Below are 17,224 nucleotides of genomic sequence, written 5' to 3' on the forward strand. Positions count from 1 at the left end.
TCAGCCGCAACTTCAACCCTCGTTTACAAATATTTAATATTGCCTTTTTGTCCCCTCACACTCTTACATTAATTCTGGCTCAGACATACTGAAGCAGTATTTCAGTTTCCCTAAACAAACTCTGTGCATTTAAATTAATTCAAGAATGTCTCGTTTATTTAAAATATATGAATGAATACATTTTAAAAAGATAACACTTGTACGTACTTAAGCTCGAGTTTCCTCCACTGGATAATGAGCTGTGTGATCGGCTCCAGTTCGCTCCTCAGAGACACGGAGCGACTGGCGTGATTTTCCCAGTCCTGCAAAAAATAAAAAATAAATAAATAAAAAGATGAGATGATGATGTGCATCATGTTTGTCCAACAAAAGTTTTAATACATGGTATTTTGTTTAGCCATTTCCAGAAGTGGGTAGAGTAACCAAACATTTCCAAATAATAAAATAACATGAATAAAACTGAATATCTTTACAAAATAGCAAATTAAAAAATAAGAATCAATTTTTTTTTTTACAAAATAAAGCTCTTGAAATAAATCTCTAGTGTAGGTAACATATGTGTGTTTGAACAGTGTAAGATAGACTGTATAATTCGGTTGCCCTGCAAATGATTCAGCAGATTTGCTGCTGAAAACAAGCCCTTCCCCTTTCTATGTGGTCATGTGACTCCATACAGCTATTGGTTTTGCATCTGATTGGTCAAACGGAGTCATGTGATTAAAGTGGCTAACCTCAGAATGTAGAGTGAGAGAATGAGAGAGTATCGCATTTTTTTTTTTAGAAATTTTGACTTGGAAGACGAACAAGTCTTGGTTTACAAGTGCCATGTATCACACATGCGCTTCTTGTTTTGATGCTGAGTGTCACGTGATCACAACTAAGCCAGCTGTTTTTCTCTCTCTTGCGGTGCGGAATTGTGGGTAGGACCAAAACTTACCTCTGCTGCAAAAGAGAAGTTTATTTAGAGTTATTCGATAAGTACCAAGAGTGTGTGTGTGTGTGTGTGTGTGTGTGTGTAAAACATATTTTATTTTGTGTCTGTACGTGTGTGTGTGTACAGCACGCATGTAAAGCAAAAGGAAGCTCATTAGAGAGGTTAAAAATCCATTTTCTCTGCTGCAGAGGAGAAGTTCATTTAGAGTTATTCTATAAGTACCAAGAGTATGTTAGGATTCTATAAATATCACAGTTCGACAATAGATTTTCCTTGTGATTCTGTTACTATTTTAAACCCTTGAAAAATTTAATGAGTTATTAATTATAGCCTCTGCCTGTGAGTAGGCGGGTGTGTGCTGCTTTTAACGCATGTGATTTTTGATTAATTAGCGCTCATGGTGTTTTGAGACTTATGTGTGCGTAATGAGTGGGTTTGAGACTAATTCGCTCACAGACTTCAGATAAAAAGTCAGATTAGGGGGTTTATACAAACACGATGTTTGATAATGTAACGTCATAAAAAGGCGTTTGTCCATGTGTACAGAATCGTTTATATCTGAAAAAGGTGATCAGCCGATGACGAAAATCAAACAGAAAACCATCCAATTCTGGTCACTGGCCTATTGACCAGTTCATCACTATTATAAATGTTAAACGTTTAAAATAAAAAAAAATTAAAAAAACCTCACCTGTGATTTGCTGAGCAGGATCTCCAATCCATTAAGAAACTTGGCCAGTGGGCTGGACAGACTGAACGCCAATATCCTCTCAATCACTACAGTAATCTGATAATCACATAAGAACATTTTTATTAAGCTTAAAAAGAATTATTTTAATCCTGTTAATTTCTCTACAAATCTCCTGCTCTCACCTGCACCAGCGCCGGGTGATCGGGCCAGTCGTCAAGATGCCGGCGGACGGCGTGGCCCAGCTGCTCGATGGCGGGAAGGCACAGCCGGGCCTGACACATGTTGGGCTCTTGGTAGAAGTCGTACGGTCCTTCGCTCTGGAGGACGAGACCTGCTGGACCGGTGGAGCCCCGAACCGTGTTCTGTAGCACAGAGCCGAGCAGCAGCTGAGAGCCCGTCAGCTCAGGGTCCATTTCACAGTCTGGAGAGAGAGAGAGAGAGAGAGAGAGAGAGAGAGAGACACGTGTGTACAGAAAAACACAGCACGGTGTTACACGTGACCTGGATTACTAAAAATATAGAGATAAAGTTTGTAAAGTGTTGTACCCATGAGATGATAGAAACGTGCGATTAGAGGTGCAGTGATCTGGTAAGACGTGACCAAAGTGCTGAGGTGTTCTTTGCTCCGGTTGATCGGCGGATTTGACCGGTACCACAGCGACCGAGCGAAGGCCAGGCACAGCTTCTGATGCACCTGAACAATGGTGTTCTGGCAGCTGGACGCCTGTAAGACACTGTTGTCACAGGTCTCGGTCTCTCCGTCACATTCTTCATCGTCCTCGATAATGATTGGCTGCTCCAGACTGGGTTCTTCGGTTATGTCGGCAAAATCCTGAAAGGGCCATAAAAACGATAAAAAAACAGCATAATACTGTGTAGACAAAAGACTACAGAAGTAAAAAAATAAAAAAACAAATGCTTAGGCTACGTTAATACAGTGTTGGGTACATTGTAAACGTCTAGAGAAGTTGCAGGCGCGCTTACTTTGTGGTATGTCGGGAAGCAGCGTCTGAAATCGCGCTCCTCCTGCTGGTCCTCACTCAGGCCTCCTCCGTGTACTTTGGAGCGGTTGCGGTACAAACTGGCCTCCATCTGCTCTTTCTCCCTCGCCCTCCTCTCCTGCTCATCCCACTCGTTCACCAATGCCTAAAAAACACACACAGAGATGTAAGAACACAAACGCTCACAAAAAAATAAATTAAAACCTGCATTAAAACAATTACAGCAGAACTTTGGATTGCGAGTAACTTGATCGTTTTTTGCAAGATGAGTCCTTTCTAATTCTATCTGGATAATTTTAGTGACTCTGTTCTTTAAATCTAGTTCATCAAAATGAACGAATCTTTTTTTGGAGTCATTTAGTTCATTTCGTTCTTTTGATCAGAAATAAAATAAATTGTTACTTATTGTTATTTTTAATAAACAGACCCAACACGTTTACATACACCAATTTTGGTTCCTGTAATTTAAATATTGCAATGCAGCTAAGGAGGGGGTTATGATAAACAGAATGGGCAGCTCACCTCTCATATCTCCTAGTCCGAATCGTTAATTTTTTTGTTGTCACGTGGTTCTCATAGACCCTATGCAGTGCAGTACACAGGCAACAGAAAAGAGCGGTTCTTCTCATGCATCTTCTAGTCCGAGTCGTTCGTTCTTTTAAATCTATTACACTGCATAGTGTCTATGGGCGTCACGTGACAAAAGAACGAACGACTCGGACCAGAAGAATCATAAGATGAACCGCTCGTTTCTGTTTCCTGTACAAAACCTACGGAGGTTTTGGCGATGCTTTGCGCATGTGCGCCCAGTAGAAAATAAACAAAACATTCGCTGAGATGTCTCGTTCTTCTGGGTCTACTCGTTCAATCATCAGAGTTTTCATTATTTCTTATGTAGGAAATCTGCTTTGATATACAAGCACACTTCTGGAACTAAATTATGCTCGGAATCCAAGGTTCCACTAAAATAATTTTTTATTTTCCTTTTTATAACCGTCACCTGGCAGACGTGTCTGAGTAGATTCTGCGCCTCTGTCCCGAGCTCTCCCGCGCTTATGGCATGACTCTGTAGACACAACAGAGCGCTGAGCAGCAACATGACAGGCTTCGGGACCACGCGCTGCACCTCGGCATCAGGAAGCAGCTTGTCCAATCCTCTGAGAGTGTCCACACATGTCCGAGAGCACAGGTACTGGGCACGGTCTAGGTCGGAGGTCAGTGGTGGCGCGGGAAAAGCCAGCAGCATAGAAATGAGGCGCGGAAGACCTGGGAGTTCGGTCAGTGCAGACGCCACCTGCGCGGCCAGCAGACGCATACCGTGCTGCAGCTGCAGAATAGCTGAGCGCAGGGGCACCACGACGTCTGGGTACAGAGGGTACTCGTCAACCAGGCGCTGGGCAAAGCGCTGCTGCGATGCCTGCCACACGGCCTCTTCTTTCAACAGGCCCTGGACACCCGGACGGGATTTCGGGCCGGAGCCCTGCTGAGCCTTGACAAGGTGCGACAAGAGGTCGCCTACCGCTGCCGGCTGGCCGATGCTGCACAGGTAGTGCTGGAGCTCCTGGTACAGGCGTCCGTACTGTGGCTCGGCGGGGCGACATGCCTGTTTGCGCCCAAGCTCGAAGATCTGTTCTTTAACCTGCTGCATGCGAATCCACAGGTACCTGCCACACAGAGCGCCGTCACTTCCTCTCTCTCTCCAGTGTTACACAGTTTAGTTTTAACAAATTTTTCCAAAAAAAAAAAAAAAAAAAAAAGTAGTTTTACCTGATTCGGGGGTGTTGGAAAGCATCGGTGGTGCTGCTCTCTTCCAGCTGCACTCCTGTGAGAAGCTGAGAGGACAGACTCCGCCCATTCCATTCATCTTGAAGCAAGGCAAGCTGAAAGAAGAATTCAAACTCACATTCTGATATAACGAATAAATTATATACTTTCGAAAAGCCTGTTGACACCACGCGGCTCACCTCGTCCTGCGCGTATTTGAGTTTGTACGCCCTCTTCACTGCCGGGTCAAATATCGTCTGCGGAACCCAGACTTGGATCTGCAGCAGGCCCATGTTCACCCAGAACACCCCGGACCGCACCAGCTGGACCGCGTCACACGCCCGGTTATGGGAGAACTGAGTTAGGCAAGTCACCAAGGTGTCCAGGAAGCCTTCTGGAAGGAGATTCTCAGGCAAGCCGTCTCTCAGGGCGATCTGAACGTCCTGCGCAGCTCGAACGGGGTCGTCGCCTTGAACGAGAGCGTCGCAGGATTCCGCGTAGCTTTCCTGAAACCCTGGAGACAGGAGGTCTGAAAGCGCGTGCAGCTGCCGGCACAACACCAGACCCTGCAACCTGCGGTCGGTTAATCTTGAGAGAAAAAAATAAACAAACGCGTCGTTTTTCCTTTCAAATGACGTTGTACAAATACAGGTAGTCCCCGACTTACAAACAAGTTTCGTTCTGGGAGCATGTGCGCAAGTCCGATTTGTTCTTAAGTCCGACAAGGTAAGTCTTATACACCTTTTATACGAATATACAATGTAAAGCATACCAATCCATTTGACTAAATCTCTGTCCCCTTTCCATACACTGCCATCACGTGGCCAAAAACGGTAACCGCGCCTAAGGAAATGAATCTCTCACTAATCTACAAGTTGTCTCTGCACCATTAAATCCCGAACAACATTTTTGTCTCTGTTTTTCACTGTATTGGACTGCGAACTTTGGTTTGTTAAGGATTTTCCTAAATTAGGATTATTTACCATCAGGACAGATATTTTCTATCATGGTACTCCCGGACTGATTCACACACACGTACAATATACCGGGCTTTAAACATTTTATACATTCACTAACACACTAAAATATTATATATAATTGTAAATATAGGTATCTGGTGCACTGTAGTGTCTATTTTTTGTACAATACACGTGAGCTACTTCCGTGATTAAACCGTTCTGTTTATTTCTGCGAAAATTTGTAACTCAAATGTTCGTAAGTCGGGAAATACCTGCAATTATATTAGGAACTTAGTAGTGAGTGTACATGTGCACACACACACACACACACACACACACACACACACACACACAATGTCTCTACCTGAAGTCAGCAATTTCACTCATGGCCAGGTTGTCCCATAGCACGGCACTGAGGTCCTGGAGTTGTCCGATCCTCTCTCTCCACTCGCCCAGCGTCACCCTTGATGAGGTCAGGAAGGAGGTGCCTGATGGGTCCCAGTGACCGCCTGCTTCACTGCTGCTTAAAACTCCCAGCACGCACCGCGACCACACAGCTCGGCTCAGCATCCCCGGACCCTGCGCAAAAATAAATACATAAATAAACAAATAATTTACACAACACAATTATAGTCATGCGTGTAAAAATTCTTAAAATCACTTTATCTTATCTTATCTCAGTCACACACCGTATCAGAAGGCCCGAGCAGCGATCGAAAGCTCTTCGTTGACTCTTCTTCGTCTTCACTCAGAGGGCTCCATTTCAGCCAGCGATCAGGATCCGAGGTCACGCTGCCACTCCAGAGCGCTGCCAGAGTCTCAGAAAGCAGCTCACACCACACTAACGGCAGCTCATCTACAGGCTGGAGATGGCAGTAATGTTAACATCAAGGTACTTTGTGACACATGAGAACAAAAAATTGGTCTCAATTACGTAGTGGGAAGTAATTTACGCGTACTCGTTCTGTTCTGTGGAGGAACCAGAGCGGCTGTAGCAGACGGACGCTCGTCGGTGTGGACTGTATGCAGAAGCGCAGGTGGTTGGATAAAGATCCTCGGAGATCTTCCTCCTCATTTTTGCTTCCTCTGTGGAACAAAAAGTGGAACAAAACCTGGTCAGTTACAGACAGTAATAATAAAACTACAGGTAGTCGTAACAAAGTCGCACAAAATCATTTCACTGCATATTGTACTCTATGATTGGGTATGTGACAAATAAAATTTGAATTTGAGTCCCCGACTTACAACTGAGTTCCGTTCCAGGAGCATGTTCGTAAGTCTGATTTGTTCTCAAGTCCAAAAAAGTGAGTCTTGTACACCTTTGACACAAAAGTAAATCATACCAATTCACTTCAATGAAGCTCTGTCCTCTATCCCCACACTGACATCATGTGGCCAAAAACGGTAATTGCACCTAAGGAAATGTCAAACGTAACAGTGTTGTCTCTACGCCTTTAAATCGCGAGCGGAATCCTGATGCCATTTTTGTCTTAGAGCTGTTTTCCACTGTATTGGACTGTGAGGTTAGTCCTTTTGAGAAGTTTTTGAAATTATTCACCACTGGTTGAAACCTGTGAGGCTGACTCATTTCTCACGCACCCCGCCCACACACAGACTTTTGACATTTTATACATACACTTACACACTGAAAACATTGTATATAATTGGAATTGTAAATATGAGACCGAGTAAGACTGAGGAGTGGCTGTCTACTCCACTCCCCCAGTACCAGGCGGGTGAGGCGTAAAAAAGTGCAGGGGTGATCTTTATTTCCGCCCCGAGGACGAGAGACCTGCCATGAAGCAACTCGGGGGCTGGCAGTTCATTTCTGAAGCACCCGAGTGCTTGAACCCCGTCTATCGCTACTGTCTCCTGAAATCCTAACCATACCCTGTTGCACACAACATGTATTTCCGCCCCGATGAGAGGTGCCCTGGTCAGGCCTGTGGCCGCACGCAGACTGCCACCCTAGCATAAAAACTTCCGCGATTGAAGCCGAAGAAGAACTGCAATCTGTGTGCTTCTGCAGAAATCTGTCAATTGAACGTTAGGGGACGACCTGTAGTGATTTTAGACAATAAAGTAAATTAGACCTGGAATTATTATATAATTTAACCCTCACGTACCTGTGTGTGATGGACTGCTGCAGCAGATCCGCAGTCACTTTCATCTGGTTGAGGATGGCGAGTTTCTCCAGGACAGGCCAGAGCTGAGCCCTGCGAGCCAGTCGAAGTACCAGCTCACGATCTGGACCTGCAGCGTCTCCTGTCTCGTCCTCAGCTTCAGACAGTGAATCTAGCAGGCCACAGGAGGCCATGTGTCCCCGCAGCTGGTCCACATTGAGACGTAGTCTCTCCAGCACACCTGAAACATTTGCTCGTTTAGAAACGAGGACCCTGAGACGAGTAACCAAGTCGAGTCACAATGCAGCCTTACCGGTACTCTGCGGATCGAGGACAAGGTTAGCCTGCAGGACCAGACCCCACGCTTCCAGCAGGGCTTCCTTGCAGTCGGTCCTCATGGCAACACCCCGGAGGCGGGTCACTTCTCGTTTCCACAGCGACGTCGTTCTGTCATTCAGACGCAAGTCCCTGACGTCGAGAGTCTTGCTGAAGAGGCGGAGCTGAGCGGAGCATTCGGTCACGCCCTCCGACTGCACAGAGAAACGGAAGACGCTTTCGCATTTCGTCTTTTCACAAACTTTCAACGTTAAAGGGTTATACTGGCGTTACGTTTACCTTAAATGGAAGGGGCTTTCCGAGGGTTTTCTGAATGCTCTTTAGCGCCAGAGCGACAGACACCGAGCTGGAGAGTGTGTTCTGAATCGCTGAGGAGATGGTGTGCAGCTCCTGCTGTCCTCTGCCAAAACACACACACACAAGAATTTTATTAATCTATTTTTATTATATATATATATATATATATATATATATATATATATTTTTTTTTTTACAAATGCTTACTCGTAGTCTCCGTCTCCCATCAGGAGCTGCGGCAGGCGTAGCACGAGGTGCTTGTGAACCCACTGCCAGTGCAGGGAGAGCACACACACTCCGCGGGAGTCCGCTGGCACAGAGTTGCACACATTCCAGAAATGGTCTCGCCACCGGAGCAGCTGCAGAATCTTAACAAAACATAAAACAAGCAAGGGTTTTAAAATCAATCATACACACGTGTACACACACACACACACACACGAGACAAGAGTCTCTGACCTCGAACATGAGGTGGTCCGAGATGTTCGGCTGATCCACCTGCACGGCCTGCAGCACAAAGGAGTCCCACAGGTCGAAGAAAGAGCGCAGGTGAACCAGGACTGGATGCGGCAGCTGCGCAATATCTACCGTTCCTTAAAAAAATAATAAATAAATAAATAAATAATGTCAAAGGTTGGTTTTTAATGTAACCCTTAGTGAAGGCAGAATACAACAATAATTAAATACCTTATATTGCCAAAAGAATTCGCTCGCCTGCCTTCACACGCATATGAACATCCAATTCATAATCGTACTTTACCAGTTTATTATTTGACTTGTCTTGCAAATATGGATTTTGAGATTTGGCTTTTTTTGGGGGGGGGGAATAAAGCAAATCTAAAGTCTCGGTTTGACTTGAAAGGCCCTCGTATATACATAATCTTTCATATATCTATCTTTAATATTTGAACTTGTACCAATACCTTTAGAAAAGCCCGTGGCCAGTCTCAGTGCACTGTTACTAGGTGATGTATTTCCTGTGCTGCTACATACAGCTGCTCTCTCCTCGCGGTCCATAAGTATGATGATTCTGAAACGTATTTTAAAAATATAAATACTATAAAAGACACTTCTTGCAATTCAAACCCATTAACTCGATTCCGGAGCTAGAACCAAACCTGTTGGCGACGGCGTAGAGAGCCTCCATAAACTCCATACACCGCTCTTCGTCCTCGAAGTTACAGGTGTTAGCCAAAATGTCCAGGTACTGTTTGTTCCAGCGCATGTCTACCAGGATCCGGTAGTCGTCTGAAGATAGGAATAAAAAATCATCAATAATCAGCACTTACTTTGTGGATTACTCATGCTTTATGTGTATTGAGACTCTCGTACCTGTGCTGTGGGGTTGAAGATGCTCAGTCAGGTATTTGCCCTTGCCCACCAGCTTGCTGTTGAAGACGGCTTTGAGAGCCTGATTTTCTGCCTCCAGCTGGATCAAAGCTGCTTCTGCAAAATGTATAACCACAAAACGTCCCTTTTGCAGGTAGACTGATGCAGATAATACAGGATAGTCCCCAACTTATAAACGAGTTATGTTTTGAAAGCATGTTCGTAAGTCCGATTTGTTCTTAAGTCCTACAAAGTGAGTCTTTTATGCGAATATACAATGTAAAGCATACCAATCCATTCGACTAAATCTCGACATCATCATCAGGAAATGAATCTCACACAAATCTTAAAGTTGTCTCTGCGCCTTTAAATCACAAGGGGAATCCCGGACACCATTTTGTCTTAGCTGTTTTCCACTGTATTGGACTGGGAACTCTGGATTGTTAAGGAATTTCTGAAATTAGGATTATTATTCACCACAGACATTTTCTATCATTGTGCTCCCGAACACTCAAACCGGTGAGGCCGACTTTTAGACGTTTTATACATTTACTTACACTCCAAGAATATTGTATATAATTGTAAATATTGGCATTTTTTTTTGGCATTTTTTTTATTATTTTGTACAATACATGTAAGCTACTTCCACTCCAGGAGTAGAAACGCGGTCCGTTCGTATCTGCGAACTTGAATGTTCGTAGGTCGGGGACTGCTTGTATTTTAGAATGAATCCTTAAATATGACCTTAAAGGGGCAAAAGTTATTTTATATATATATATATATATATATATATATAGCACATATATATTATATATTTTTTTATATCAGAAGCCTAAAATGAAGAAACTAGTCAGAGCTGTCTGATTTATATATTAAGTTTTGCAGTTCTTTTAACACTTATCCCAGGTATAAAAACTACTAACTGTCTGTTTAAGTGTTCAAAAGTTAAGGTCTTACACTTAAATAAACGACAACTTCAGAGTTCCGTGCTGCGGTTGTGTGTCTCCGTACCTGGGACGTGTTTGTAGGTTTTTGCGAGGTGTGAGAGCCAGCTGGTACGCAGCACCCAGTCACTGTGGGAGGCTCTCTCGGTCAGGATCCGCACCGCCGTGGGAAGGAGCTGCTGGGCGTCACTGATCCCGTTACACGGCCTGCTTTCTGGAGAAAACTGTAGGGTTTCCAGCGCCGCACCGCTCTGCATCGCCCTCTGGAGGTCGGTCAGGCTCAGCGGGCGACTCCTGTGTGCACAAACGTAGGTGAAGGTAGGTGTTTACTCACATGGTGATGGTATCGTTAAATATATTTATACTGTCCTGTATGTACGTGCGTTTCGGACCTCTTGCTGTGCAGACTGAGCGTGTTCAGACAGTAGAGCAGAACCTGGCCGTCCCTCTGGACGCTGGAAAAGCACGAGTCTTCTGTGGACTGCAAGGCAGAAGGGACTCGATCCGGCCACACGCCGGCGCACAACAGCCCACTGCCCCATTCTTCAGAGTCCAACACCGCCAACTGCCTTTCTATGAGCTCCTGAGCCAGCTGGAATAAGAAGACAAGAGAGAAAGTAGCGACTATGAGACATATCTCAAACACAACATCTAATAAACCTGGGTAAAAATTTGTGTGTGCATGTGTCACGTACCTTCTGGTTGGAGGTGGTGCGCTGACAGAGGGCGTACGCTTCCCCACATGCCTGCAGCAGCGCGCTGGGCAGATCTACCCCTCTCTGCAGCTGACTGGACAGCAGCGCAGCCACGTGCAGCAGAGACGACACAGAAGACGCCGGCGAGTCTGCAAACACGATAAGCTATTAAAGGGTTTCTCATGTCAGTTATTTCTTTCAATGCGCTCTCGGCATCGGATCGGCACGCCCTTACGCGGAGTGCTATTTTAAAAAACGCTCACCCCAGATAGCCGCCTTGATCTCGGAGTGGATGGTCGTCAGCAGGTCGCACACGCAGTCGCCGGTCACCCCCAGAGTGTGTAAGACGGTCTTCAGGTCCAGAGAGTCCCAACACGCTCCCTCGTTCTCTCCTGGGATGTAGATCTCCACACCGCGGTTCCTCATAGCGCGGGAAATCTCTCCGTGTGCAGGGTCCATGGTGAGAAACAGCCTAGAGGAAGAAGTATGTTAATCAAGTTACATCTATCATTATTGCTACACTGGTTTTAACTGCACACTCATAAGGACAGTTTAAAAAATGTACAGCGCCATCTGTTGAATTTTGGGATGTAGTAAATTTTTTTCGCGTTACTGTAAACTGTGTGGAATAAACGTGTGAGATTGTGTTTATTAAAATTTCAACTGCACACTCATAAGCGCGTGTACAGCGCCATTGAGTGAATTTTGAGGTGAACTATAGATTTTTTTCATGGTTGATTTTTTAGGACATAAGGGCGTTTTTCAATAAAATTTAAAGGTAGGATATATACTCTTCCCGTGGGTTGATTGTGGTGAAACAAAGCCTGTATGTTACCTCAAGCTCAGCTAGACACTCAAACAGTTCAATTTACACAATAGACAATTTACAGTTTTATTATAAGTACAGGTCGTCCCCGACTTATGAACAGTAGAAGTCCGATTTGTTCTCAAGTCTAACAAAGTGAGTTATATAAGCCATTTACACGAATATACAAATGTACAGCAAAACAATCCACTTGACCAAATCTCTGTCCCCTTCCTCCACCATGCCATCATGTGGCCAAAAAATTTAACCGCACCTAAGGAAATGTAAAATGTAACAGTGCTGTCTCCACGCCTTTAAATCGCGAGGTGAATCCTGGACCCAATTTGATCTCAGAGCTGTTTTCCACTGCATTGGACTGTGTTTTGTTGAGGATTTTTTCCAAAATTAGGATTATTCCCCATTAGGACAGCTTTACCGTACAGACGTTTTCTATTATAGTTCTCCCGGACTAATTTATTGAAACCGGTGAGGCAGACTCATTTCTCCCGCACCCTCATACACACACACACACACGATATACCAAATTTTAGATATTTTATACATTCACTTACACACTGAAAATATTGTATACAACTGTAAATGTTGGTATCTGGCTACAGTGTCTACTTTTTGTTCAATTCACATGAGCTACTTCCGTGATTAAACCGTTCTGTTCGTATCTGCGGAAAATCATAACTTAAATGTTCGTAAGTCGCGGAATATCTGCATAAAGACACGTATTATTATTATAATACCTGAAGTTAGGGTGGGGAGTGATGCTGGGCGTCGTGCCGTCTATGACCCCACGCTCATTAATGGTCAAAGACCCGCCCGGCTCCAGGAGCGCATTCAGCCGATCCAGCACAGACGGGCTACGAACAAAACCACAGTTGAAAAATGTTAACTTGCTGTAGTATAATAGCAATAAAGCACTTTGGGCAGGCTGTTAGGAAAAAAATTTCAATAAATAGATGACATATGACTGTGCTTTTCATGTCACTGCACTATTATGATGTCATTTATCATTCAACAATCTATAAATTTAATAATATAAAAAATTAATAATAATAATAATAATAATTAACCCAAATCTAAGCATTCAGGTGAAACTGGAGATCATTAAAGTAGCAGCAGTTAACTAACCTGCAGAAGTTGACGTTGTCCATGAGGAGCCAGTCTCCAGCCTGCAGAGCCTGGACTAAGGTGCCGTCCAGCCATTCAAACCCGCCGTGACTCCAGCCGTCCTCCATCTGCGCCAAGCGCTCCTTCAGCAGGGTGAAGTCCATCTGGAGCTTCGACATATCTGAGGTAAAAAATACACGACTCAAGGTTTAACAACTTTTTTTTTTCCCCAGTCTCCTCCATTAAGAGTCAGTCATGCCAATGTTTGTTTTGTTTTTCCCCTCCTGCTGTACCTGTGAACACCTTGAGCTTGGTGTTGAGTTTGTGCAGCAGCACGATGATGACCTCCAGCTTGTTCAGGGCCTCAAACGTCACGGTGCCGTCAGCCGTGTCGAGTCCCTCGTCCCTCAGCCAGCGCCGGAACGTGCTCCACGTGGTCAAAAGGAACTCGGTGTCCTGAACCGCTCCGTCCAGGGACATCAACCCGCGCCGCGTCACCATGGCAACCACGTAGTCCATGCTCTCCAGGACCTGCTGCCAAGGCCGGATGATGTCCACCTGGGGGCGAGAAAAGAAAAAAAACTGTTACTAAAGAGAACGCCATAACTGATTCTCAAAAAGTATCACTTCTGTCTCCGTCTTCTTGCCTGTTCAAACCCGCCCAGCAGTTCGGTGGTGTCCATGGCGCTGTTCATAGCCATCACTCTCAGCCTGTGTCCGGTCAACAAGGCCAGCAGGTGCACCAGACTGCTCTTTCCACTGGCGCTCGGGCCCACCAGTATGGACATCCAGCCCATCTTCACGCATTTCATCAAGGACTCCAGCGGCCGCAGGGCTTGATGGGTAATCGACAGAGGGGGATCCATGACGACGGGCGCTCCGCCGCTGCGCTGGAGGACTGACGATCCCACCTGGACAAAGCCAAATCAAAAAGATTGGGACATGATGCAAACTATCATAACATCAGCTTCATTTTTTTTTTTTTTTTTTTATCAAATCTACTGTCCAACCTACCTGAAGGTTCAGAGGAGTGATGTGGAACTGCCTGGAGCCCGAGTAAGGCTCGAAATCTTCAGCAAACACCTTCCTGAATACGGACAGCACCTGCAGCAGTATCGCACGTATGCCATTAAACACCACTTCAGACTAACTTAAAGCACTCTCTCGATATAAACAGGAGCTATAATATAAACCTGAGCCTTATCCGCCTCCGTCCTCATCCGGTCCGCGTACACCAGTCCCACGTGCTGGCCCGGGTTATAGAAGGCTGGCGATTGGTCGGCTTGCATCAGCTGACACCAGCGGAAGAGATCTCGCAAGTTGAACTCCCACGGTCCTCCCTTCTGACCCCATTTTCTCTCTAATGTAACCTCAGCCACAAGCTGGAAAAAGGAGATAAATATGAATTTATTTACACATATACATATACAAACATATTTATATACAAAAAAAAAAAAAAACAAGTCCCAGACTCTAATAGTTCATTAGCTCGGATTTTGCTTCGAGTACGACCGTGGTGTCGTTTTAATAAGCTTAAGCACTGTTACAACATTTATTTCCATGCATTAATTTCTTTCCAAGATCTTATACTGATGGTGAAGGAGTCAAACCGCTGAGTAAAGTCTTCTCAGCTTCATGTCCCAATGACTATTAATGGGAGGGGGGTTGAGGTCTGGACCCTGTGTTGGCCGATCAACGTATGAAAATGATGTCTCATGTCCCCTGAGGCACTGCTTCTCAATTTAAAGTGCAATGAATCCTGGCATTGTGATCTTGAAATATGTCCATGTCATCCGAGAAGGAAAAAAAATCCATTATTGGAAAATTCTTCTCGTCCTTAACCTCTTCTCTCTTTTTATCTCTCTTTTCAGCAATCTCCTTAGTTGTTTTCCGTGCTTGATGCACGACTGTAATATGATGTAACATAAAGGCTCTTAGCCATTTGCTTAGTTAAATCCAGGTGGTGACTTTATTTCAGCCGGGCGGTGTTGTTTGGCAACATAAAGAAATCATACCTTGTTGCTGAACTGAACCATTTTCGAGATGATCTGCTCGCTTATGTTCGGGAATATGGAGTTACCGATGAACTGCATATCCTCGAAGGTGAGCTGGTCCACGTAAACCTGCAAGAATCCGAAATCATAAGGTAAAGCGAGGAGAAAAAAAATAAAATTTGCAAGTGGTAAGATTATCCTTGAGGGACGCGCACCTGAGTGAACCTGTTGAGGAAGGACTTGGGCAGGCCTTTGCGACCTCCTCCTTGCGTGAAGGGGTTCTGGCAGCCGAAGATCTTGGTCTTCTCGTGCTGGACTTGGAAACGCATGCTCAGTTCCGGGATGTAGATTTCTGCTCGGTGGTCAAAGCAGGCGTTCAGACCCTCCAACACCGACTGAGAGGCCAAGTTCAGCTGCGCAGCATGAAAACACACTTTTAACAAACATACCATAAAGGCTGCATTCGCAACATGCGATTGGGTTACGTGATAGTTTTGAGGTTACCTCATCTAGCACGATCCAGTGTCCAGCCTTTAGAGCGGCCAGGAGAGGACCGTCACGCCACGCAAACTCTCCTCCTTTACCGCCCTCCACTGGAAGGTCTGTTCCAAACAGGTCTGTAACATCCTGAACAAAATAGGAAAATAAATCATTTACGCGGTTTGTCAATAACGACCTCGTGGCAAATTACTTTTAGTCTGAGAAAGTGTTGTTGTTGTTTTTTTTCCTCTGTTTTTTTCAATCCATTAAAAGCGGTATGTCATAATTCTTGGGACATCCTTTCGTGGTCTCAAAACATCACCAATTCGCGCTCAAATGATCTCAGATTTTAGCAAAAATTTTATGTCCAATGTTTTCCCTTTTTTTTTATTTATTATTATTATACAGTATGGAAAGGTCTGATCTTTATTCCTGCCTCTTCCTACAAGCCTAGACGAACTCGAGCAGAGAGAAAGTTACAATAAGATATGCCACATATTGAACATTTCTGAGGCTTTGTGAAATCTATATCTGATTGAATATGTGGTTGGAATTTCGATAAATAAATCTTTTATAACTTTTAACATGAAGTTAAAAGTATTTAATTTCTTTTGCCAAGGACAAATAGTTACTCAGATATTCATCGGTCAAATGATGTCAAAAAACAAGTTTTTTATCGTATATTGAAGATATTTGCGGAAAAAAATTATCTGGAGTGACGCAAGATGAGTAACAGATTTACATCAAGATGTCTTTTGTCTGTTTGTTTGTTCACACGTCATGTAAAAACTACTGAAGTGATTTTAATGGGGTTTTCGCAGGTATATTTGACCGAACTTAAGGTAACAAATGGGCTTTGTTTTCTTTGCAAATCGGCCCATGGGAAGAGAAGATATGCTACTTTGAAATTTAAATGGAAAACACCCTTATTAAAAAAAAAAAAAAAATCTATAGTTTATCTCACAATCCAACAGATGACGCTGTACAGGTTTTAAAAAACGCACTTATGAGCGTGCAATTAAATTATACTTGGCACAGCAAGTAGGGATATCACTTAGCAATTTTGACTACACATGACCCCACCCCCCGTTTCCTACTTCAAAATTATGGCATGTTCGCTGAGGCTCCACTGTAATGTGAAAAAAGTCAAACTAGACGGAGTTGCATACCGTCTGCTCGGAGAGGTTGATCCGGACGAGCTGGTTCCCGGATGCCTTGGCGAGCGCGGCCACCAGGCTGGTCTTGCCCACGCCGGGCGACCCCTCCAGCAGGATGGGTCTCTGGAGTTTCAGCGCCCGTAGGATCCTCATGGTGTTGACGGCGGTCGTGCCTGCACCCAGGGCGTAGTCCGACACACTGCGGCTTTCACTCTCAGGATCTCGGGGGAAACAGACATTCCTCTTAAGCGGAGGCTTAAAAACGCATGTTAGCGCTGCTAGTGAGAGACCGACAGTAATGAGCACCGCTCACCAGCGAGGATGTAGAAAGGCTCGATGCCGAAGAAGTCGTCGCCCCAGCGCGGCTCTCTGAGCAAACCGGTGTCGTAAACCCTCAGAGCCTCCTGCATTTTATCGTCCAGCTTAGTGATCCGCCGTAGCTTCCTCTCCAGAAAATGCAGACATGTCTTTCTCGCCGTCGCTACATTCTCCGCCGCCGATACCGTCGTCCCTGAAGAGCAGGAAGGATCAGGGTATTACATAAACCATCACAGATCAAATCATGCACGTTCGTTCTCACCTATTAACAATAT

At 44.7% G+C, this 17,224-nt stretch overlaps 1 protein-coding gene across 1 annotated transcript in view; it reads right to left on the reverse strand.

Annotated features, from left to right (window-relative positions):
- Positions 1-17,224, reverse strand: part of mdn1 (midasin AAA ATPase 1) — a 50,697-nt gene that overhangs the window by 15,913 nt on the left and 17,560 nt on the right. The window contains exons 34-67 of the mRNA XM_053515347.1: positions 16,945-17,142; positions 16,644-16,852; positions 15,499-15,621; positions 15,210-15,407; positions 15,016-15,123; positions 14,194-14,382; positions 14,015-14,104; positions 13,648-13,911; positions 13,294-13,558; positions 13,022-13,181; positions 12,634-12,750; positions 11,337-11,545; positions 11,074-11,222; positions 10,771-10,970; positions 10,446-10,672; positions 9,438-9,551; positions 9,224-9,353; positions 9,029-9,135; positions 8,565-8,698; positions 8,313-8,473; positions 8,088-8,208; positions 7,786-8,002; positions 7,476-7,713; positions 6,309-6,435; positions 6,039-6,212; positions 5,714-5,928; positions 4,591-4,978; positions 4,394-4,506; positions 3,627-4,290; positions 2,610-2,771; positions 2,172-2,457; positions 1,808-2,046; positions 1,626-1,721; positions 208-302 (exon numbers count right to left, since the gene is read on the reverse strand). Coding sequence (XP_053371322.1) covers positions 208-302; positions 1,626-1,721; positions 1,808-2,046; positions 2,172-2,457; positions 2,610-2,771; positions 3,627-4,290; positions 4,394-4,506; positions 4,591-4,978; positions 5,714-5,928; positions 6,039-6,212; positions 6,309-6,435; positions 7,476-7,713; positions 7,786-8,002; positions 8,088-8,208; positions 8,313-8,473; positions 8,565-8,698; positions 9,029-9,135; positions 9,224-9,353; positions 9,438-9,551; positions 10,446-10,672; positions 10,771-10,970; positions 11,074-11,222; positions 11,337-11,545; positions 12,634-12,750; positions 13,022-13,181; positions 13,294-13,558; positions 13,648-13,911; positions 14,015-14,104; positions 14,194-14,382; positions 15,016-15,123; positions 15,210-15,407; positions 15,499-15,621; positions 16,644-16,852; positions 16,945-17,142 — 6,487 coding nt within the window. The remainder of the gene's footprint in view (positions 1-207; positions 303-1,625; positions 1,722-1,807; positions 2,047-2,171; positions 2,458-2,609; positions 2,772-3,626; positions 4,291-4,393; positions 4,507-4,590; positions 4,979-5,713; positions 5,929-6,038; positions 6,213-6,308; positions 6,436-7,475; positions 7,714-7,785; positions 8,003-8,087; positions 8,209-8,312; positions 8,474-8,564; positions 8,699-9,028; positions 9,136-9,223; positions 9,354-9,437; positions 9,552-10,445; positions 10,673-10,770; positions 10,971-11,073; positions 11,223-11,336; positions 11,546-12,633; positions 12,751-13,021; positions 13,182-13,293; positions 13,559-13,647; positions 13,912-14,014; positions 14,105-14,193; positions 14,383-15,015; positions 15,124-15,209; positions 15,408-15,498; positions 15,622-16,643; positions 16,853-16,944; positions 17,143-17,224) is intronic.

The sequence above is a fragment of the Clarias gariepinus genome, chromosome 2 (assembly GCF_024256425.1).
Source record: "Clarias gariepinus isolate MV-2021 ecotype Netherlands chromosome 2, CGAR_prim_01v2, whole genome shotgun sequence".
Classification (NCBI taxonomy): Eukaryota; Metazoa; Chordata; class Actinopteri; order Siluriformes; family Clariidae; genus Clarias; species Clarias gariepinus.